The sequence below is a fragment of the Oryza sativa genome, chromosome 4 (assembly GCF_034140825.1).
Source record: "Oryza sativa Japonica Group chromosome 4, ASM3414082v1".
In the NCBI taxonomy this organism is placed as follows: Eukaryota; Viridiplantae; Streptophyta; class Magnoliopsida; order Poales; family Poaceae; genus Oryza; species Oryza sativa.
This window is the reverse complement of record NC_089038.1, coordinates 34,393,070-34,414,633: the sequence shown is the minus strand read 5'-3', so window position 1 is coordinate 34,414,633 and position 21,564 is coordinate 34,393,070. Positions and strand designations below refer to the sequence as shown.

Genomic DNA, 21,564 nt, shown 5'->3' with positions numbered 1-21,564 from the left:
GGACAGTACGTACGCCTGCGCTGACAAGTGGGGGATCACCATGGGAAAGAGAAGCGAGCAAATGGGGATAGTGTCGTGCATTGAGAGAGAGAGAGAGAGAGGCGATCGACTGACGACGACGACGCAAGGAAAAGCTACAGCGGGTAGCGAGGGACGACACGCAGCGAGCGAGCCTGCGCAAATGAGGAATCATGGCTTCCCCCCTCGAAAGGTCGGCATCTTTCGCGCAAAGCAGCCGCGGTCAGCAGCATCACACACTGCAGCAGCAGCAGCAGCAGCAGCAGGAGAGAGGCTGGGAAGCCAAGACCAAGAGAGAGAAGGCAAAAGGCGCAAAGGGGAAGAGGGGAGCACGACCACCCTCCTCCGTATCATTGCCATCTACTGCCCCCATCCTACTACTACTCCTACACCCGTCTACTCCACTCCACAACCTCTTCTTCTTCCTCCTCGCGTGCGTCCGGGCCTAGCTGTAGCACGAGCTCGCCTGCCCATCTCTCTCTCTTCACCGCTTTGCCTTTGCTGGCGTTGCGCGTTTTGCCACACTCGCTGCTTCTTTTTTATACTTCGGGTTTGGGCGGGTGCCACTGGAGACATTCGTGGGGTGCCATTGCGGCGTCTTCTCCTCTCTCAGGAGGTGAGTGGGCTCTGTGCTCTTGGCTTGTCTCTCAGCTACTTGCTTCTTCTTAGCATTACCCATTTTAAGTTTTTGGTTGTTCTAATCCGGTGATCTTGGGTGTTCCCTCCGGCATTGCCGATGTTCTTGAGACTACGATCACACATTCATATGCATGGGTGAGTGATGGTCTTCGCTTCTTGTGAAAATGCCTCACCTGGGGGAAGGAGGGCTGGTACTAGTGCTACTAGAGGGGTGGCGTTCCTGTTCCCTTGTTCGTAGGCATTCGCCTGGAGTTGTGTTTGCATTTACAAGCTGCACGGCAGAGGATGATTGCCAAGTGGCATTTCGTCGAGCACGTAGCTGATATATTCGTGGTGACATTTACTAGTACTAGTGCTACTACTCTCCGCGTAGCTTTCTACTGCTACTAATCCTAGAGACATGAGCTGTGTGGCGTAAAAACACAAAAGCCGCCTGCTTTCTTGGGAAAGGGAGGTGGTTTTGGCCGCCATGGGGACCCAACACCCAAGCTATAGCTAGCCAATGCATTTTGAACCTCCCTTCTCCACGAATTCCTATTTTATTTTGGCTCTCCACTTTGACTGCTGCTCACACTGCACACCGTATGAAATGATATCCTCTGCCTCTGTTGCAATGGTATGCAGGCATTTGTGACATTTGGTCGATGGTGAAGTGTGGCTAAGCTGCTCGCTTGGCTTAGTACTCTGGAATTGAGGTTTTATCAGAATCTTGGCATTCAGATTGCAGCTGTTCTTGGGTTTCTTGGAGACATATGGCGTCCTCGCAGGAGAAGGCCAAGACGGGTGTTCTGAGAAATGCCGCAGCGCTGCTCGACGAAATGCAGCTCATGGGAGAAACACAGGGTGAGTGTTTCAGACTTTCAGTCAGATTCTGCTGCTTGTTGATGCATAATTGCGCACAAATTTGTTGCAATTTTTGGCATGATGCGAGTAGCGTCCGTTCCTTCTTCAGGTGCCAAGAAGGTGATCAACTCGGAGCTCTGGCACGCTTGTGCCGGGCCGCTTGTGTGCTTGCCGCAGCGGGGGAGCCTCGTGTACTACTTCCCTCAGGGGCACAGTGAACAGGTCAATCTTACTGTCTTTTTTCACAAATTGCAGCTAATCTCGTTTTGAAATGCTGCAACCATAGACAACAATTTGGTCAGATTGATGCTCAATAATACTTTGGGATTGCTATTGGAATGATCAATGTTGAAGGGATGATGCCCTTGCAGGTTGCAGCGACAACTAGAAAGATTCCAAATTCCCGCATTCCGAACTACCCAAACCTGCCATCTCAGTTGCTGTGTCAAGTTCACAACATCACCTTGCATGTGAGTTCAAGCAAATTCAATTCCAAACATATTTGTGGCCAAATGTGTTTTGCCTGTGCTTGATTGTTTGTTTTGCACAGGCCGACAAGGACACTGATGAAGTTTATGCACAGATGACCCTTCAGCCAGTAAACTCTGTAAGTATGATGTTTCTCTGTTACATTGTGTACTGAGTTCTGTACTACTTTATTTGGTTCTATTAAAATGTAAACACCAATTGTTATTGAAATGCATAAAATGTGATTACAGAAACAAAAATTCAGTGTGCAAGGAATAAAAGATGGATTCTAAATTAATATTTATTTGTGCCGTCTATTGTAGGAAACGGATGTATTCCCTATTCCAACTCTTGGTGCTTATACCAAAAGCAAGCACCCCACTGAATATTTCTGCAAGAATTTAACCGCAAGTGATACGAGTACACATGGTGGTTTCTCGGTGCCACGAAGGGCTGCAGAGAAGTTGTTCCCACAACTGGTATAGCCTTTATCTACATTTTGTTTGCCGCATAGTTTTTCTGTAAAAAAATGCTTCAGCTCATGGGTTTAAGTTTTGTACCGACAGGATTACTCAATGCAACCTCCTAACCAGGAGCTTATTGTTCGAGATTTGCATGATAACATGTGGACATTCCGTCACATTTATCGTGGTAGGGTCAAACAATATTCGGATTTTATTTGTCTTGTTCATTGATACATAAATATATGCTTCTTGGGCCACTGTCTCCTAAAAGTTTCTTCTTTTCTTGTCCCTTGCAGGACAGCCAAAACGACATCTTCTAACAACTGGATGGAGTCTCTTTGTTGGGGCAAAGCGTCTAAAAGCAGGGGACTCTGTCTTATTTATAAGGTGAAATAAGTTCTATAAATACATGCAAAGTCTGTTTGTTACTTAACCTGTGTGTGCTATCAGAAAATTGAATCTGAGATTGTTAAGCCTTTTGATACTAAACCCTATGCAACAATTCATGCATTGAAATACCACAAGAACTGCTTATGTTATTTGCTCTTTCGAAAGAATGTCCATTACCAGTATTAGATTTTCCTACAGCGGCTATCTACTTAACCTTAACCAATATATACATATTCAACTTTCTAGAATATTAAAATCTCAACAACAATAACTTTTCTATTTCTTGTCAGTTCTAATGTGAATATGACTGTTATAGGACACCGCACTTTTTACTCGCTCGGACTGACAACAGCTTGTATGTAATAGTATAATATTTTCTTCACAAATATGTGAGGATGAAATGCCATTTTTGACAGAAGTTCCTGATTGCAGGGATGAGAAGTCACAACTTCTTTTGGGTGTTAGGCGAGCCACGCGACAACAAACAATGTTGTCATCTTCTGTTCTATCTACTGATAGCATGCACATTGGCGTTCTTGCTGCTGCAGCTCATGCCGCATCAAGTGGTAGTTCATTTACTATCTACTACAATCCTAGGTACAGAAATTTACTTACCCTTTTACATATGCTTTTTTTTTTCCTGGTGAGCATTTGGTCATTCATGGAATCTCCATAGGACAAGTCCTTCGCCATTTGTAATTCCTGTAGCAAGGTACAACAAGGCAACATATATGCAACCATCAGTTGGAATGAGATTTGCGATGATGTTTGAGACAGAGGAGTCAAGCAAGCGCAGGTTTGTCCACTTTTTGTTCTCATTTTACATAGCTTTTGTTTTCTGTTTCAGATTTTATCTTTATGCTATTTATTTATGTCCACAAACTAGACCTTGGTGTACAACCGTGTAATGGATTATGCTGCTTTAAAAGTATAAATAATTCAACTGTGAATTTTCATGATTCACATTGGAAAAATAATGACTACATCAAATGTCGTTGCATGGGCATACTTGCGTTCTATGTTGAGTTTAGCGTTTTGTTGATTAAGTACAGCTAGAAAACATATTCCATATTGTAAACAAAATTGTCTTGTTTTACAGATACACAGGTACAGTTGTGGGAATAAGTGACTACGACCCCATGAGATGGCCCAATTCTAAATGGCGCAACTTACAGGTGCCTTTTTCATGCAAAAGCTTAAGGAAAACTCAGAATTCTGCCTATCATGGTGTATTTGATATTTATATACTTCTTGCTACTAGGTCGAATGGGATGAACATGGGTATGGAGAAAGACCTGAGCGTGTGAGCATATGGGATATTGAAACTCCAGAAAACACTCTTGTGTTCCCTTCGTCGACCTTGAATTCAAAGCGGCAATGTCTTCCTGGTTATGGAGGTATGTCTCTGACATATGCTATACAAATATTTATGGTCGTGCAATATGCTGAAACATGCCTTACCCTTTTGCAGTTTCAGTGCCTGGGATGGAAATTGGATCAGCAAATATGTCATCATTTCCAAGGGCTCAGGGTAATCCCTATGGCAGTTTGCAGCACATTCCAGCTGTTGGATCAGAATTGGCTATCATGCTTCTCAACCAATCTGGTCAAACCCTTGGGAGTCCCCTTAGTTTTCACCAGTCCTCATATTCTAGTATTATCCAAAATGTGAAGCAAAATTATATCCCTCCTCTAACAGTTAGCACTTCAGCTTGTTTGACAAAGCAAGAAAGCCTGCCTTCAGATGATGCCCAGCACCAGTTCCATATGGCAAATATGCAGAATGGTGATCTTGAAGGCTCTGAAGTCCAGCCTGTCATTGATTCGATTTCTGAGTCAAAGTTGAATGCTACATCAAGAGATCCAAGAAACACAGATTCATACACAAGTCGAAGTACTTCGGAGCAAAACAGTAAGGGTGAGCCTAGAGGCAAGACTCGTAGGAGTAAGAAGGGCTTGCCTCACAAAACCGTTTCAGAGAAATCTGACCTTTCTTCAGCCCCTTCTTGGATCTGTGACAATCAGCAGGTTGGTTTAGAATCGAAACTGGTTGGTTGTGATGAACAAGTAAACTGTGGAAATATTGAAGATTCATCAGGTGCACTTACTCAAGGTAATTTTGTTGGACAGCCGCATGGCCATCAGGTTGAACAAAAGGGAGTGCTGTCGCCACCAAAGGTAGAATCATCAAAATCACCTGATGGAGGAAAGTCTGTCAATTCGTTTCCAAACCAAGGGTGTTTTTCGCAGTTCATTGATGGTCTTGATTGGATGACTCAGCCTTCCTACTACCAAGACTCCAATGTAATTCAACCAGCCGGTGTGTCAGAGAACATTTTCAGTTCTTCTGCAGATATACCTCCCTCAATGATTGCTGATACTATGGAGACTTTTCAGGCTTCATGTCTTTCTGATTGCCTTCCTAATTCCATACAAGAATTCATCTCCAGCCCAGATCTGAATTCACTAACCTTTCTTTCACCTGACATGCAAAATTTGGAGGTCCAACTCCAGCATGATGGAAGCAATTTGCCAAGCACGTCCAACTCGTTTGTACAGATGAGTTTTTCTGAAGAGAGTGCAAGTCAGAGTGCAAACTTAAGTGGACTTCACATGGAATCTACACACAGAAGCATAAACACCACTTCATGCTCTCAACCAATGTCTACTGGGGGCTTTGATGCAGGGATGTACTCAAAGTTGCCACGTTTAAAAGAATCCCAAATCTTGTCTTTGCCAGAGATTCATACCAATTCCATGGGAACATCAGCTTGCAGTATGGATGCAACCGAGTACAGCCTTGACCGAAGTGCGAAGCCGATGAAACCACCAGTGCGGACATATACAAAGGTTTATACTACTTGACTGTTTATATGTTACCATTTGTCAAATGCTCTTGATAGTAAATATAACTTAACAACTATCTATTATGTTTTTTTTTGTAATACATAGGTTCAAAAGCAAGGATCAGTTGGAAGATCTATCGATGTTACAGGGTTTAGAAATTACCATGAGTTGAGATCTGCCATCGCTTGCATGTTTGGTCTCCAGGGGAAATTGGAGCATCCTGGCAGTTCAGAGTGGAAGCTTGTATATGTCGACTACGAAAATGATGTTCTTCTTGTCGGAGATGATCCATGGGAGTAAGTAGACATGTCTTCGAATTGGTGTCTCCTGTTCTTTCTACTCCTGGTCAGCATATTAATTGACACTCATACCTATGTGCTTTTGCTTCTACAGGGAATTCATCAACTGTGTCCGGTGCATCCGGATTTTGTCACCTTCAGAAGTACAACAGATGAGCGAGAATGGCATGCATGTTTTGAACGACTGTATTCAAGCAGCTTAGTAGTACCATTTTCTGGATGAAGCTCTATATCGACATGAAGGCCACAAGAGAAATGCACATCCGAGAAGCTGTAGTTCTCTGAATGCGTTGCATTACTGAATGTTAAGCTGATTTGTTGACACTTGACAGTAGTGTTTGTGGTAGAGACTTACAGGAAAAAAAAAGGCTCATCTTTTGCAAGAAGACCAGGTAGGAAAGCCCAAGCTGTGGAAAATAGTGTGCAGTGATTACTCATGCTTTGATGCATTTCCAACTTCCACTGTATGTTGCGAGCTATGTCGAATCAGAAACTTATTTGGTTCCTTACTTCACTCAGTATACATTCAGTTTGATCTCTCTCCATGATGCAATACGAGGGGAGGTAGTACAGTATACAAACATGAGTTAGATTGTAGAACCAAAAACAATGATTTTCAAATTTTTCAATGTAGTATTATAGAACGACATATATGATCTGGAGAAGGGTGAGGCTACAAGCAAGGTCGCAAGGTCCGTAGGAGTAAGAGCTTGTCTCACAAAACCATTTCAGAAAAATCTGACATTTCTACTTTGAGCGAACAATCATTGTTTGCAACACCCCGAGTACCTAAGACCCTCATGCTACATGTGAGCATCAAAGGATGATAGAACAATAGCCAAAAAACCAGTGCAATCACAAAGGAGTAGTATCTACTAGCGACGATCCAAAAGAAACCGCTTCCTGGTAGAAATCCTCTCCTGCAAACGTTCCAATCAATCCAGTTGATTTCGCCACCCGCATCTTGATAAGTACTCGTAGAAGACTTCACCAGACATAAGTTCGTCTGCATTCAAAATATGTGACCCAACGTAAAATTTACTCATTATTTTGATTGCTAATAAGCTATATGAATAAGCATATAAGTATAATTGAAACAATGAGTCCCTCACTTTATGCTATATTTTTCCATGCCTCCAGAAACCATACCTTTAGAGGCCGGCCACATCAATATCAACACTGGCCTTGCAATAAAACTGGATAGCTGCAGCACCCATGATTTCAAGAAAATAAGCAACAGCATGCGCAACCACCTTTGAGTGATTTTTTCAGATTTTTGTGTGACCCAGCAAGAGAAACACCACAAGTGTGGAAGCATGGAGGCACAGATGGATGAACTCGGTCTTTCTAGTGGGCTCAAAATCATAGGCAGTGTCAACAAGATACTTCCCAGCTTGGAGAGCTATAAAGAGACCAAACCAAAAGAGAGCAATATACACATCAAGCTCTGACTCATCTGTAATGTGTTTCAGCAGCTTCCAGGTAATTAGCACAAGTGAGCCATGGAACGCAAGAAGCAATAGTGCCAGTATACCTAGCCGCATCCAACGCTTGCGTTCTTTTTCCCTACTTTCATCACTCTCAGTATGGCCATTGTTGATCCCATTGCTGCCTCTCTCCCTACTCCTATCGCTGTTCATGTTGTTGCTCCTCCTGCTGCTGCTACTGCTGCTGCAGCTGCTGCTGCCACCGCTGTTGCTGCCCCTCCTCCTCCTCCTCCTCCTCCTGCTGCTGCTGCTGCTGTCTCTCTCCCTTGTCCTCTGTCTGAATTGCCCAGCAGGTCCAAGCAGCCTTTCCGTGCCATTTTCAGTGTCTTGAGCTGTATCCCACTCCCGAGCCAAATTGTTCAAGCCATTTTCCATCCTCCATTCATGGCCTGATCCAGTGTTGTTGCTCTGGCCAGCCAGATTTTGTAATTCCACTATATCAAGAGTTACATCAGCTCTCTGCCTGTCTGTCACCACATTTGTGCTTGGGCCTGCCAGAAAATTGGAGCTGAGCTCAATGGTGCTCCTTGACATTTCCTGGTGAGGCACTTGGCCTGGTGGATTGAAAGGCGGGAGAGGTGGAGCACGGAAAGATGGCAGGGATCCATCCCTTGAGACTGCTGCTGAAGGAGGCGGCGCTGCTGCACTTGCCGTAGTGGACGAGGTCTGTGTAGAAAGCCGAACCGTGGGCGGTGATGGAACCATTGGCGGCGGCAGAGCGCGCGAGCTGGCGGACGCTGGTGGGGAGAAGGTCGGTGAAGGCGGTGATGGAACCATTGGCGGTGGCAGAGCGCGCGAGCTGGCGGACGCTGGTGGGGAGAAGGTCGGTGAAGGAGAAAATCCTGGCAACGACGAACTGGAACAGCTCTTCCATACCGTCGACGAGCTGGTCGGTGAGAGCTCCAGAAGCGGTGGTGGTGTTGGTGGCGACGAGGTGGATGGAGCCGAGACCTTCGTCGAGGGCGGTGACAAGGAGGGCGAGCGGGCCGCCCCTCGCCGCCGCCGTGTAGGAGCGGACGTGGCGTCGCGGGTATGCGGCGGGGCCGACGAGGAGCGCGTACCCCTTCCCCGCCGTGCCGAGGTAGCTGCTGCTGGTGAAATCATCGTCGGCGACGTGCTTGTGATCGGCGTGGAGTGGAGGAAGACGAAGGTTGGCGACGAGGAGCCGTCGCGTGGCCTCGCAATGTTGCGGCGGCGCCGACAAGGAGAGTGTACGCCCTCCCCGCCGCGCCGCGGCGGGTGGGGTTGGTTTGCTCGCGTTCTTCGTCGGAAGGGACGAACAGTACCCCGCAGATTTGGGAGGAATTGGATTTGATTTTGGTAAGACGGTAGAAATAATGGTGAGAGGTTTATGAATTTTTGGGGGACACGCCGGTGGCACGGGAAGTGTGTGCACGCAGCAATTCCTTTGCCTCGTTCCCGCTTCCCGCTGGCTGACAGACAGCTCTGTTTATTGCTGTGTGTACGCTGTAGAAGTTACACCGTTCTTGCAACAAATCGAAAAACAAAAGATGCATTTATGAGCAGGGAGTAGGGAATAAACCCACTACCACCGGTATTTGTTACGGAAACTACTAGTACGACTAGTCCTGTTCTTCTGTTCTGGGAGGAGCTAAGGCAAACCATGGTTTTCTCTGTGTTCTAGGAGTAGTTCGCAATAGATTCTCTAACTAGTTTTGTTTTGTCCATTTTAGATTGATGCCAAAATATGTTCTACAATTTTTTTTATGATTTGAATGGTAATTGTGATGTTTTGATTTGAAACTAAATGGTTGGCATTGCCCATCCCTAATAATAGATAGAAATCCGTCCTCTACATCCATATACACAACCAGACATGAGATAATCATAAACGTTTGATATAATTAGTGAGCATATTTTAATTTTTTGGACGACCCTTATCTCTCTCTTCTTCCTCCTCCTCTTCCTCCTTTCACCCCTTCACTGGCCAACTCCTCTCATTCCTCTTCTCCACATCGCCCCCCTTGGCAGCTTGTTGTGTGGGAGGTACTTTCACCTCCTCACCTTGGTGACGTTGCTGGCGAGGGATGGTAGTGGTGGAGGCCACCCCCATCTTCTCCACCTTTGGCTTGACGATGCTCGACTGCCATCTTCATTCCCAATTCGGGCACAAAGAAGAAGAGGGAGGAAGTGGCGGTCAAGAAAGCGCGTTGAGCTTTGGTCGAAGTGGGAGGAGGAAGGAAGAGGCAGCTTCCTCCATGACCGCCATCGCCGGACGACACCAACGTGGCAAGGCTGGTTAGTGTCGTGGCAGCCACCATCGTGATCATTCCGTCGAACGGTGGGGGAATGACGCTCCTTGTCGATGGGTGTCGTTGCACCAACACCGACCGCCATCCCTACTCGAGCCCGTGTGGCACTATGAGGAAGGGAGAGGGGAGGGGAAACATCTAAGGAAGAAAGGTACATAGATTTTAATAGTTAGGGATTAAAATATCTGGTATTATAGTTGAAGGACGAATCAGATTGGATGTAGTAGATTTGAGGAGTTAAGTGGACTAAGGCCCTACTTGGTTCATGGGACTAATCCATTAGTCCCTCCATTTTAGTCCCTTTTAATCCCTAAGAATTCAGACATAGGTAACTAAAAGTGTACACTCTGGGACTAAAATTTATTAGTCCCTCTTGAAGGTACTTATAGGCATAGTAGAAAAAACCGGAACGGTAGATGACTCGATCACCATGCTGGTTCACCAGTTCGATAGTCCAACCGTAAACCGGCTGGTAGAACCGCGGTTTACTAAGTACATATAATATATATGTAATATATATATTTTCAGACTGTCACATACATTCGGCTGGTAGTATGGCTACAGGGGTTGGCTTAACTTATCTTACAGGGGTCGACTCCCCATCGGCGCACATTTCCTTTGATTTTTGCTAAAAAAAAACAAGCCTGCGGACATATATGGCCCAAAACACACTAACATCGCATTCCAGAGCATGACAAAGAGCTGCACCATGCTCAGAAGCGAAGCCCGACAACCCATTGCGCTTGCAGACAGTCTTGAAGAACCGGCGGCACAACCACCATGGCGACCGTTTGTGACAGCACTGGTGCGTTGGCGTCGGCCGTACCATGGGGCCTATCAGCCTATGCCCACAACCTACCCAGGCCGTGTTTAGTTGAGCCGATGTCGCTGTCGTCGTGAAACTCTACGTAATCGCGGACAATGAGAACGAATCACTCCTCCATGGCTGGCGCCCTCTCCTCCAGGGCTACATTCATTCTTGGCATTGGCGGCGCTTCTACGTAGATCAAACCAATCATGGTTAACTGAATAACTGGTGGTGAAGATTTCAATGCACGCTCCTCATTGACGGCTCATGCATGAATCAAGGCCACAGCTCAGAGATACGGTGTGTCCCAAGAGTGTCCCGCGTCCGACGTTGTGAGCGATGTGGTGGTTTAATCACATTAGGAATCGATGTATATATGTCTGAAAACACAAAAATTAAAGCTACGTGACTGGTGGGCCGGGGCGTATATCGGAGATGAAGAAAGAAAACACAAAATGCGGACATCGCACGTGGCGAACACGACTACGGACGAAAGCGTGTACGTAACGATTGAGAAAATCCAAATCTACTTTAAGTAGGTTAGATTAGAATAGATAAATCCGAACAAATGGCGTTTTTCATAGTTTTTCATATTTTATACTTACACTATTACGCATGTGCATCATATAATCCATCACTCCGCCCTCTTCCACTACACTATTTTCGATGCAATTGAATTTTATTGTCTTCATATTGATGAATGAAAATGGCGTGCATGTTTGTTTACAACTAGATGAAATCTCGTGCGTTGTATGAAAGTTTTGTATAATATTAGTGAAAATAACATGTAAAATAGCTACATATTATAGTAATTTTTTTATCGTTGATCGACTATTGAAAAAAAAAGCTATATATATAAACCATTTGATGATGTGGTCTATAACTATTTAAATCATATATGTATTGATCGTTTAAAAGGAAAACTAAGATGATATGACCCAATAACAGAAGGAAAAGAGAAAATAATATAAATTAATCATCAAAGATAAAACTAAGGTGATATGATTTTATAAGAAAAGAAAGAAAAAATGAGATAATTTGGGCATAAAACCATTCCATAACTAGAAACAATTAAGTTGATGTGACGTAATGAAAGAAAGAAGTACGTAGTAGTACTGAAGATGAACTTTCTAAATTTCTATAGGATTAGAGAGGCAAACAGGAATTAAATCAGCATATCTCCATGAGTGTAAGTCGTTATCTCGGTATATAGATCACTTTTATCTCCTCGTCGTCAAGTCGTGTGCGCATGCATGCATGATCCTAATGATCCTTTCTCATGGATAATGTTTCACGAGGATTTGTTCGTTTAATCCCTCCCAAAAAAATAAGAGAGATTTAGAAGGATTAATTTCACATCTACGTGGAATTATTTTTTCTTAATCCCCTCTATACCTTTTTTTTTTGAGATTATACGAACAAAGACCCAGATTTGAGGGATGATCGATTTTTGAGATCGATATATAGCCGTCACTCAGCAACGGTCGTGCCCCACGGGCGGCAGTTGATGCTCTTCGTTGCTGAAGTCGGAGATCTTGGGGATGGACAAGCCATACTCTCTGAGATGGCCGACGACGAGGTATAGCCAGAATAGGCACTCAAACACACCACAGGTGACGAAGAACCGGCGCCACGACACGGACATGTGGTGGTCGAGGGTCCCGATGAGCAACAAAACCACCCAAAATACGAGGAAGACAGCGGTGCCGATGACTGTCAGCTTGAATTCCCTGAGCTTGTGTTTGTACCTGGCGACTTGGCGACGCACCTCCGCGTCCACGATCTCACGCGCCGTCTCATCCTCCGCCGTATGCTCGCTCCCCGGGTCCTCCGAAACCGCTCTGTTTGGGCCGCTGCCGCCGTTTCCAAGGCAGAGTACCGGAATAATCTGCGTCTTCTCGGCCGCCATCTCCAAACTCTCTGTACTTCCGGACCCGCCGCTCATTACGCCGACGACGACGAGAAACGCGCCGGAGACTCGATTCGATACAGCTCGACGACGAACGCGCGGCGTAGGGCGCGAATCGACGAGGAGGAAGAAAAGGACCAGCGTGGTCTGGGCAAATTAAGACCGAGTCGGTGTCGGTTTTGGAGTTCTGGACGACGTATGGTTGGGCTCGGCTCACATTGCAAAGGCCCATTGATCTGTGAGACTGTGACGATCAGCAGCCCTTTTTTTTGGGAAAAGCTAGATACCGGTATCCCGTCCCTAGCATCCACGACGGTATCTTCTTTTTCCTTGTTCCCAGAGCACGAGCACACACATGCAGCTGCGGAGCAGCGCTAGCATCGGGCATGCGACAACGGAGGAAGAAGGGAGCTCACTGGAGAAGCTCCCCGCTGCCTCGCGAGCACATCAACAGAGAAGATATGCAGTGCCGCGGGCGACGCGTTCCGGCGTGACGGCGGAGCACGTGGCCGCTGGTGACGAGTTCCGGCATGGGGCGTTGACGATGGAGGTGTTAACAGTGAAATTTGGTAAGCCCTGAGTAGTCATCGGCTTAGAGTCAGCATCGGCTTTGAAGTCCTGAGATTAGCCGATGAGAGTTGTCAAGTCGTCAGTTGTCGGATTCTTACTATATTCGGTTAAGAAAATTGATCTACTAAAGGAAGCTTATCCAGAAGAGACCGAGTTCAAAGAGAATGCGGCATGGCAAGTTATCTATTAATTAGGAATAGTTTGTTAGTTTTCTTTTATCTTGAGGAAAATGTGTTTAGTGTCCTATAAAGACTTTATCTTTTCCTTTTATCTTTAGAAAAGTTTCTTTCTTGTCCGACAATGACTTGTATCAACCCATGGGTATAAATATGTACACCAGGGGTCTATGTAATCTATCGCTACAATCAATACAATTCGGCGCATCGCCACCTTTTACCTTTTCTACTTTATTTTATCGTCCGGCGGGACTTGGCACCTGACGCGGGGCTGCATCGGTGTTCGATCTCCGGCTAAGGGGTAAGTCCAATGTTCCGTCGGCCCAGGCAATTATATCATTTACGTCGGCGTCGTTCAAGGCTACATCAGTACATTCAACCTCTTGAATTGCTCTGGTTTGGATGATATATTTGCCTACCTATTTATCATATGTCTCTGTTAATCTAGTCTTTGCATATCAATTTAGCTCTATCGGCTGCTTCTCGTTTTAGGGTTTCTGCCGGTATCAGCTAAATCGCGTTGCTAGATTAGATTAGCTTAGACATCTACCACCCTGAAAACTCAGTCAACGGCTTGATTGTCTAGATATTGTGTTTTTTTTCATACTTAGTGTTGCATCAGTTAAGTTTGATCTACTAAGTCGTGTTTAGAACTATAATCTCTAGTCTGCTTCTTGATTGCCAATAAGGGTTTCATCGGGGTTTCAGCTGATGAGTTATCTAGACGTTACATTGGCTTGTAAGGATTGCATATACATACATATTGGATTTAGCCGATCGTAACAAAGGTTTCACTGTTTAATCTAATCTTGTGGATTTAATGACATCGGACCTCCAGCCGATGTATGCTTTAACCTTCGGATCAGTGCTTATTCTATCATATCATTGTTAGCCGATTGGTTTCTACCGGATTATATTACTATATTATATTATCATCAACCGATTGCCTTTATATCATTATCTACATTGGACATATAGCCGATTGCTTAAACCTTATCGCTATTGGCTGGTATCGGCATCGGCTGGAATCACTCCATCGGTTTGTCAGCCGATCGGCTGTTTTATCTGCTGTTTACATATCTTGTCAGTTGCAAGATCAAACTGACTGGCACGCCCGCATCTCATCAATCTTTGGACCTGCACAGAAGTTAAGCAGATTTCCCAGGCCGGTGTGTTCGATTTTTTCGTCAACAGGAGGACGCAGCCACCAGTGTGGGGCGTGGCAGCGGAGGCATGGCCGCTGGCGACGAGCTCCGGTGTGGGGCGTTGACGACGGAAGACGCGACCGCCGGCAACTTGCTCCGACGTGGGACGTGACGGCGGAGGACGCGGCCGTCGGCGATGGCGATGAGCCCGGTGTGGGGCGTGGATGACGGAGGAGCGGTCGCAGGTGACAAGCTCCATTGTGGCATGGACAGTGGAGGATGTGGTCGCCGACGACGAGCTCCAACGTGGGATGTGGACGATGGGACCACCAGCGATGACACTTTGGTGCCCGGCTCCCGATATCTCGTAAGTATCACCTAATACATGGTAGGAATCGTCTGATATCTGACAGGTATATCACCTGATACGTGGTAGGAATCGCTGTTAACGACCATATTTGGAAATGCCACGTCATGGATTCAAAGCTAGAGTCAAAGCCGATTTGGAGAAATTCCGTTCGAGAAAGCAGAATACGCATCGGTTACAAGCAGCATCGGCTACCGCATGAATCGGCTATAGGCGGTATCAGCTGCCACATATCGGCTAAGTGTCGGATCCGATGGAGTTAAGCCGATGCAACCAGTCTCAGGAAAGATGGTCCCACGTCCGTCATTGGAATTGGTCGAAGCACTTCATAGCCATTGCCACGCAAGGATTGGAGTCCTAAAAATACAATTGTAGCTATTAATTAGGACATTTTTCAGTTTCCTTAGAGATATGTTTGGTAAGAGTCCACCTAAAAGACTTATTCGTATTTTAGGTTGTGTTAGAGATAAGAGGTGTCTAGTAAGGACACATTATGTACTTGGGTATAAATATGACCCGACACCATGTAATCAAGGGATGACAGTTCAATAATACTTCAGCGCATCGCCACCCTTTTTATTTTCGTTGTTTCGATAAGTTTTTACTTTCGAGTTGGGCTGCATCGGGTTCGATCTCCGACGAAGAGGTAAAGCTTTTTATGGCGGCTTGCGTTCTCGAGATTAGTGCTTACATCTTCATGACACTCTAATCCTGTCTATATGTAAACCACCGAGTTATCAAATATACCGCATAATCTAGATTGATCTCGTCATCTAAACTTCATCAGCTAGCCTCTATTATCGAAAACAGCCAGCAGGTTTAGGTTTCGATATCAAGCTAGACTATGCAGTGTATCTACCATCTTGAATGAGTTTTCATCGATTTGATTAGATATTATGTGTCTTTTCACGCTTAATGCTGCATCGGTTAGGTTCGATCTGTTAAGTACTGTCTTGAAATATTTTATCTAGCTCTTTCTTTGATTGTTAATAGAGATAGCATCGGAGTTTCAGCCGATCTTACCTGATTTAGTCATCTTGTTTCCTTATTTGGTTCTAGATCATCTAAATCTGCCCCTTATATCAAGATCTCATACGTTTAAAGTATATTAAGCTTCCTATCAATCTGCTAGTTCACTCTGCTTGTTAGATTGGTTTCAGTTTTGTATATTTCATCTGTGCTGATATCTTGGTATAAGGTGGTATCGGAATACTAGCCGATACAAGTTAGGTTTGCCCAAACCTATCGGCTATGCTGTGAACGTACATATCCTTACTTTGGGGCTCGTCTAGATATTGAGTGATTTATACTGTCTCAATGCAGCGACCAATCTTATCCCAATCACTTAGTCTAAACGTGTTCCATTGGACAGATTATGTATCGTTAACATCTACAGCCGATCGAGTAGACCCAACAATCTCCAAGTTTTATCTGCCTTTGCCAATCTGACGCAAGTTACATCGGCATGGCTTCGGACGATATGTCATCGGCAATCCAGCCGATCGGCAATCGTTGATGGATTTAACTTTGTCTTTTTTTATATCTTATTGGTTGCAGGATCAAACCAGCTGGCATGCTCAGAACCCGAAGAAAATCTCTTTGAACCTGCACTAGAGTTAAGTAGATCTCTCGGGCCAGTACGTGTTTTTCGTGTCAACAATCGCCTGATACCTTATAGGTATCATCTGATACCTCGCAAGTATCGTCTGATACCGGCTAGGTATTAGGACATGATACCTCATAGTTATCAGGACCTGATACCTAAACAGTATCATCCCGTCCCAACAGGATTCCGTTGTATAGCAGCCCTTCTTTTTTTCATGAAGGTTGTTGTCACACCCCGAACCGGCACCGCCGTACAACTTATGACAGAGACAAGAGATAACAGAAACTTGACATAATAGTATGATAGAATTGGACCTACATATATAGAAGTATAGAACGATCTGGATTTTGGAGTGACCCCCTCTTGTGAGGGATAATCGATCTATAGCCGTCAGTCAGCAAAGGTCGTGGCCCACGGGGCGGCAGCTGATGCTCTTGGTTGCTGAAGTCGGACATCTTGGGGACGGACAAGCCATAATCTCTGAGATGGCAGATGACCATGAATAGCCAGGGTCCGGACGCAACCATGCCAGAGCTGACGTAGGTCTGGCGCCACGACTCGGACATGTGGTGGTCGAGGGTCCCGACGAGCAATAGGGCCACCCAAAATGCGAGGACGAGAACGATGACGATGGCTGACAGCTTGAATTCCCAGAGCGTCTGCTTGTACCTGGCGACTTGGCGACGCTCCTCCGCCGCCGCCGTATCCTCATTCCCCGTGTCCTCCGAAACCGCTCTGTTTGGGCCGCCGCCGCCGCTTCCAAGGCAGAGTGCCATATGGTCGCCCGGCGTCTTCTCGGCCGCCATCTCAACTCGCTGTACTTCCGGACCCGCCGCTTCTCAGGCCTTCCAAAATCGACGACAACGAGAATGCCGCGCCGGGGACTCGATTCGATACACCTCGACGACGAATGCGCGGCGTAGGGCGCGAATCGACGAGGACGAAGAAAAGGACCAGCGTGTAGATGGATCGGTCTGGGACCGAGTCGGTTTTGGAGTTCTGGACGACGTATGGTTGGGCTCGGCCCACATTGCAGAGGCCCATTGATACGTGAGACTGTGACGATCAGCAGCGCTTTTTTTTTTCATGAAGGTTGGTTACTTGTGAATTTGTGTTTGACAGTATAAATCCGACACGGGTATTCTTCAGTTTTCTGATGGTTTTGAAATTTTTGAATTGTCGGCCTTTCTATTAGAGATGGGATTGTCTAGTAGTGTTTGAAAATACCACCATGATATAATGAGGTGATACCCACGTTTGCTTTGAAATACATGTTAAATCTCTACTATTATAAAAATTGAAGATGTTTTTACCGTATTTTGGTATGTCATCCATATTTGAGTCGGGTTTTAAGTTCGTTTGTTTTGAAATACAGATCCATGTCTGAGTTAGATTTTAAGCTTGTTCCTGTCGGAAGTATAAACGGAGTCATATAAGAAATCTTTTAAAAAAAACTCGTATGCTAACTTGAGATGAAATACGTACTCCTAATAAATATCCTAACTAAACCATAAAACAATAATAAAATTAAAATAGCATTTATCTGTTACAATGCACGGGTATTTTTTAGTATTATAATATAAAAGATAATAATATTATATTCTAAATGATGTCATGTTTGAATGAAATTTAAGATACTCTTGAGTAGTTATTGGTACAATTCAATTTTTTTTGAGCGATTCGATCCGCCATGCTCGTAGTTTTTGACGAATCTAAATTGTTTGGTTAGACTCCAGCTATAGGAAAGGTGGATTCGAGAGATGGAGTTCTGCTAAACAGGGCCTTACATGATCTTTATTTTCTAATAATTGCTAGTAGATGTTAATTATATGTAAGGTAGGAGTATATATTTATTGCCATGAACACCAATATAACCATTGGGGACGCTATATAGCTAGGAAGTGACTATGATTATACCGGTCATCGATAACTGAGTGGTAGTAATTATGGATATCCATAAAATGTGCTGGGAAACAATACTCGTTGATATATTTTTCACTCTGCTACCAATAACCATGGTTCATTTTAAAACATAGATTATGAAAACACGGGAATAAAGAAAACACATAAATGAAGTTATAGCCCCATAGGTCTATAGGAATATTTAATTTATTATGTTTTTATTTCAGTCCTATTCTTTTGTTGTAACTTGTAAAGTCTACTAGAATTTATTTTTAAATAAATAATGAAATTCCTTGATGCAAAGAATCCGTAAGCGAAGCCACCTGATCCAAAGCGGACGCTGCTATATAGCAAAAACCGGCTCATTCTCTCGAGTCCGAGCAGCAAACCAAAAACCAAGGCTCTCTCCCACTCGACCGAACCCCCTCTCTCTGCTTCCTCTGCTCCTCGGAGAGCCGCAGCCAAGGACGCCAAGATAGGGACCGAAACCCCCGCCGCCGATGGCGACGCCGCCCGCAAGCGGCCCAGCGCCGGCGACGCGCCCGCCCCAGCCCCCCTCGCCGACAAGCGCCACCGCCCCAACCCCCCGTCCTCCGGCTCCCGCGACCGCGACCGCCACCACCGCCACGGCCACAGCCACAGCCACGGCCACGCCCGGCCGTCCACCGCGGGCGGCGGGGAGAAGAAGCTGCGGGCCTCGCACATCCTGATCAAGCACGAGGGCTCCCGCCGCAAGGCCTCGTGGCGCGACCCCGAGGGCGTCGCCATCTCCGCCACCACCCGCGACGACGCCGCCGACCTCGCGCGGGCCCTCCGCGAGAAGATCGTCGCCGGGGAGCGCAAGTTCGAGGACGTCGCCACCGAGGAGTCCGACTGCAACTCCGCCAAGCGTGGGGGTGACCTAGGTCAGTACGCCACACGCCGCTACCCATCCACCCCCATGTCAATCTGTTGGTGTGTTTCTATACAGAACTATGAGATTTGCTTTCTGATGAGCGTCTGATTAGATGTGCGGATGGAACTTGTTATTTCGAATCGATCTGAATTTTAGATTAGTACTAATGTTATACAGGCACAGAAATTTGATTTATCAAGTACACTTCGTGAGATCTATGTGAAGGAGGTGGTGCCGTGTTAGTTTGTATTAGGACGGTCAATTTTGATGAAGCTATCCCCGTTTTAATTATGTGCAGTAATTGAATTTTACATGTGACAATTGTGCTATAATTCGTGAAGACAGTCATGTTAGCTCTTAATATGAGACAATTACTATCAGTGTACCATCGCTTCAGCGTGATAAAGTATGAACATCACTGCCAGATTCTCAGTTTTGATTGGTGACCTAGTCCACTTAATAAGAGTCTTAAGAATCATGCGCTGATGCAGTTTTGTTTGCGCCACCCTTATCTAGTATCCGTTGTGTTTTCCATATCGAACTGTCCTTTTTGATGGAATTGGGGCTCTAGTAACTGCTATTATGGCGGGGATCATTAATTTCTTTTCTTGTTATGAACATGTCATGTCCTTATGGTCCGCCTTTGGGTATGGGCCGAGAGGGCCAAGGCCCAACAGGAACGGTATACGTAGCTCAGTTGGTTAGAGAGTCTAGGGTTAGAAGTTCCCCTCTATCTATATATAAAGGGTTAGGAAGTTCCCCTCTATATAAAGGGGATGGTTCCCCAGGTTAGGGTAGGAATTAGATTGAATTATCTCTTCGTGCCCACCGACCCTGTCTCCTCGGCGCTGTATATCTTATTCTTTAGGAAAAAGGAAAAATGTTACTCCGCAGGCGGAAACCATGGTCATGGTGACCAACTTGGAATGTGTGACAGCAGTCAATTCCTTCATTTTTCTTCTTTCTATGAATACCTTGTAAAATAATCACCTGTATTTTACTCTGCCATTTGTTGATAAGATGGACAGTTTTGCGGAACATGGCATAATTTGCTATATGTAGTTATGTACATGAGGCAAACACATTCGGGGCATGAGACACAGCACAATACACTATTACAGATATAGCGGTGTGCTATTGCTTTTTTTTTTTCTCAAAAGGATTTTCTCAGCATGTGATGGCTGGCTATATTGATCTTTTGTGGATATTTGCATTCAGACCATTTCCATCCCTGGGACTATTAAGCACTATTATGAGCATGCACATGAGGGACTAAGATCACAAAAACAACGCACGATACACTAGTAATGAATTTTCTTGCAGGTCTATTGTTCCCTGTGCGGGAAATTATTACCTGCCCAAATCGGAATAACCACTTGTGACATCACAATTAAGTTGGAATATCTTGGGCTGGGTGGTCTCCCCTATTATGTCGCTGCCATAATGAAATGATGCTTTTGGAGACGGTTATTCTGGCAGATGCGTTAGCATTTGGCACAGTATCTGACAGGGAACATATGAGTTGTAATTGAGGTCTCATGGTTTGCTAGTGTGATTACTATGAAGTAGTGAGAAGGAGACGGCAATAGGTGTAAGCTGACAGAAAATTTTGATATTGTCCCTTTTTTTCAGATGTCTCCTATTTATCTGTTCTTTCTATTCCACATATATGATTAATATGTTTGCAAATTATTTGGTACTGTTTATCTTGGTGTTAGTAATTTTTTGGTGCGAAAAAGGAGAAGAAATTGCAGGGGAGCAAAGTGCCACATGCTATTGTGGCAACTAACTTGGTTCTTCTCACAAGGAATTCATGTCCATGATTCTATTTCTACTGATGATTCTTGATTTCACACTTCTCTTACTAGCCGAGACCTCATAATTAAGAGTGATCTTACTTTCGCAGTTTATGGCTGCAGGTCCATTTGAAAGAGGCAAGATGCAGAAGGCTTTTGAGAAGGCAGTTCTTGCTCTGAAAGTTGGGGAGATAAGTGATGTGGTTGATACAGACAGTGGGGTGCATATCATACTGAGGACTGCCTGATTACGGCGGCAGTACGGGCCTTCTCAATCTCTCATTCTCTATACACTCCGTCGCTGTCTGCAACTCTGCATATCATATTGAGGCTGTTTGGGGGCAGAAGTATGGGCCTTGTCAATCTGTATACACTGGGGAAATTGGATGTTGGTTATTGCTTCGTTACAAACCTGTGCATGTACTCTCGATCTGCGAAAAGTTTATGTTTTACTCTTACATTTTGCTGGAGACATTTGCTCTGGAATGATGCTCAAGACAACCTATGAATATTGATTGTTACAACATGTTTGGAATTAGCTGAACTGAGCAGGAAGTTATCGATGCATTCCTGCTTACATTCTTGTTTTTGGGTCGAAATGCGAGCTCAGTCAGATGATGAATTTTAAAAAATTTCTACACAAATCCAGCTGTTTGGTAGAG

The 21,564-nt window shown here is 45.0% G+C and overlaps 3 protein-coding genes across 4 annotated transcripts; 2 read left to right on the top strand and 1 right to left on the bottom strand.

The window, feature by feature from the left end:
- Nucleotides 1-209: 209 nt before the first annotated feature.
- LOC4337309 (auxin response factor 11) lies at nt 210-6,477 on the top strand. 2 transcript variants are annotated; one of them, XM_026025267.2, is made up of 15 exons: nt 210-634; nt 1,282-1,500; nt 1,610-1,722; nt 1,872-1,970; nt 2,051-2,107; nt 2,292-2,447; nt 2,535-2,619; nt 2,729-2,819; nt 3,255-3,419; nt 3,499-3,618; nt 3,922-3,997; nt 4,084-4,219; nt 4,294-5,672; nt 5,775-5,965; nt 6,063-6,477. In XM_026025267.2, exons 2-15 carry the CDS (start codon nt 1,410-1,412, stop codon nt 6,169-6,171), a joined length of 2,868 nt encoding a protein of 955 aa, XP_025881052.1. In that variant the 5' UTR covers nt 210-634; nt 1,282-1,409; the 3' UTR covers nt 6,172-6,477. The 2 variants fall into 2 exon arrangements, with proteins under 2 accessions (XP_025881052.1, XP_025881053.1); XM_026025268.2 differs by having other exon boundaries at nt 215-634; nt 2,535-2,616.
- A 101-nt stretch (nt 6,478-6,578) lies between these two features.
- LOC107277992 (uncharacterized) lies at nt 6,579-9,813 on the bottom strand. Its single transcript, XM_066309853.1, has 3 exons — nt 9,481-9,813; nt 7,118-8,884; nt 6,579-6,974 (listed from the first exon to the last, which is right to left on the bottom strand). Exons 1-2 carry the CDS (start codon nt 9,811-9,813, stop codon nt 7,970-7,972), a joined length of 1,248 nt encoding a protein of 415 aa, XP_066165950.1. The 3' UTR covers nt 6,579-6,974; nt 7,118-7,969.
- Nucleotides 9,814-17,688: 7,875 nt separating this feature from the next.
- On the top strand, nt 17,689-21,440 carry LOC4337307 (uncharacterized). The gene is made up of 3 exons (XM_066309852.1): nt 17,689-17,725; nt 18,526-19,116; nt 21,026-21,440. The coding sequence occupies exons 1-3, from the start codon at nt 17,689-17,691 to the stop codon at nt 21,148-21,150; spliced, it is 753 nt and encodes a 250-aa protein (XP_066165949.1). The 3' UTR covers nt 21,151-21,440.
- Nucleotides 21,441-21,564: the final 124 nt, after the last annotated feature.

Coding starts and splice junctions, on each gene's coding strand:
- LOC4337309 (XM_026025267.2), top strand. CDS start 1,410: ATGGCGTCCTCGCAGGAGAAGGCCAAGACGGGTGTTCTGAGAAATGCC. Junction 1,971..2,050: donor TTCACAACATCACCTTGCAT/GTGAGTTCAAGC, acceptor TGTTTTGCACAG/GCCGACAAGGACACTGATGA. Junction 2,448..2,534: donor AGAAGTTGTTCCCACAACTG/GTATAGCCTTTA, acceptor TTGTACCGACAG/GATTACTCAATGCAACCTCC.
- LOC107277992 (XM_066309853.1), bottom strand. CDS start 9,813: ATGGCGGTCGGTGTTGGTGCAACGACACCCATCGACAAGGAGCGTCAT. Junction 8,885..9,480: donor TCGCCAGCAACGTCACCAAG/GTGAGGAGGTGA, acceptor TCTGTCAGCCAG/CGGGAAGCGGGAACGAGGCA.
- LOC4337307 (XM_066309852.1), top strand. CDS start 17,689: ATGTCTGAGTTAGATTTTAAGCTTGTTCCTGTCGGAA. Junction 17,726..18,525: donor TAAGCTTGTTCCTGTCGGAA/GTATAAACGGAG, acceptor AGAATCCGTAAG/CGAAGCCACCTGATCCAAAG. Junction 19,117..21,025: donor CAAGCGTGGGGGTGACCTAG/GTCAGTACGCCA, acceptor TTATGGCTGCAG/GTCCATTTGAAAGAGGCAAG.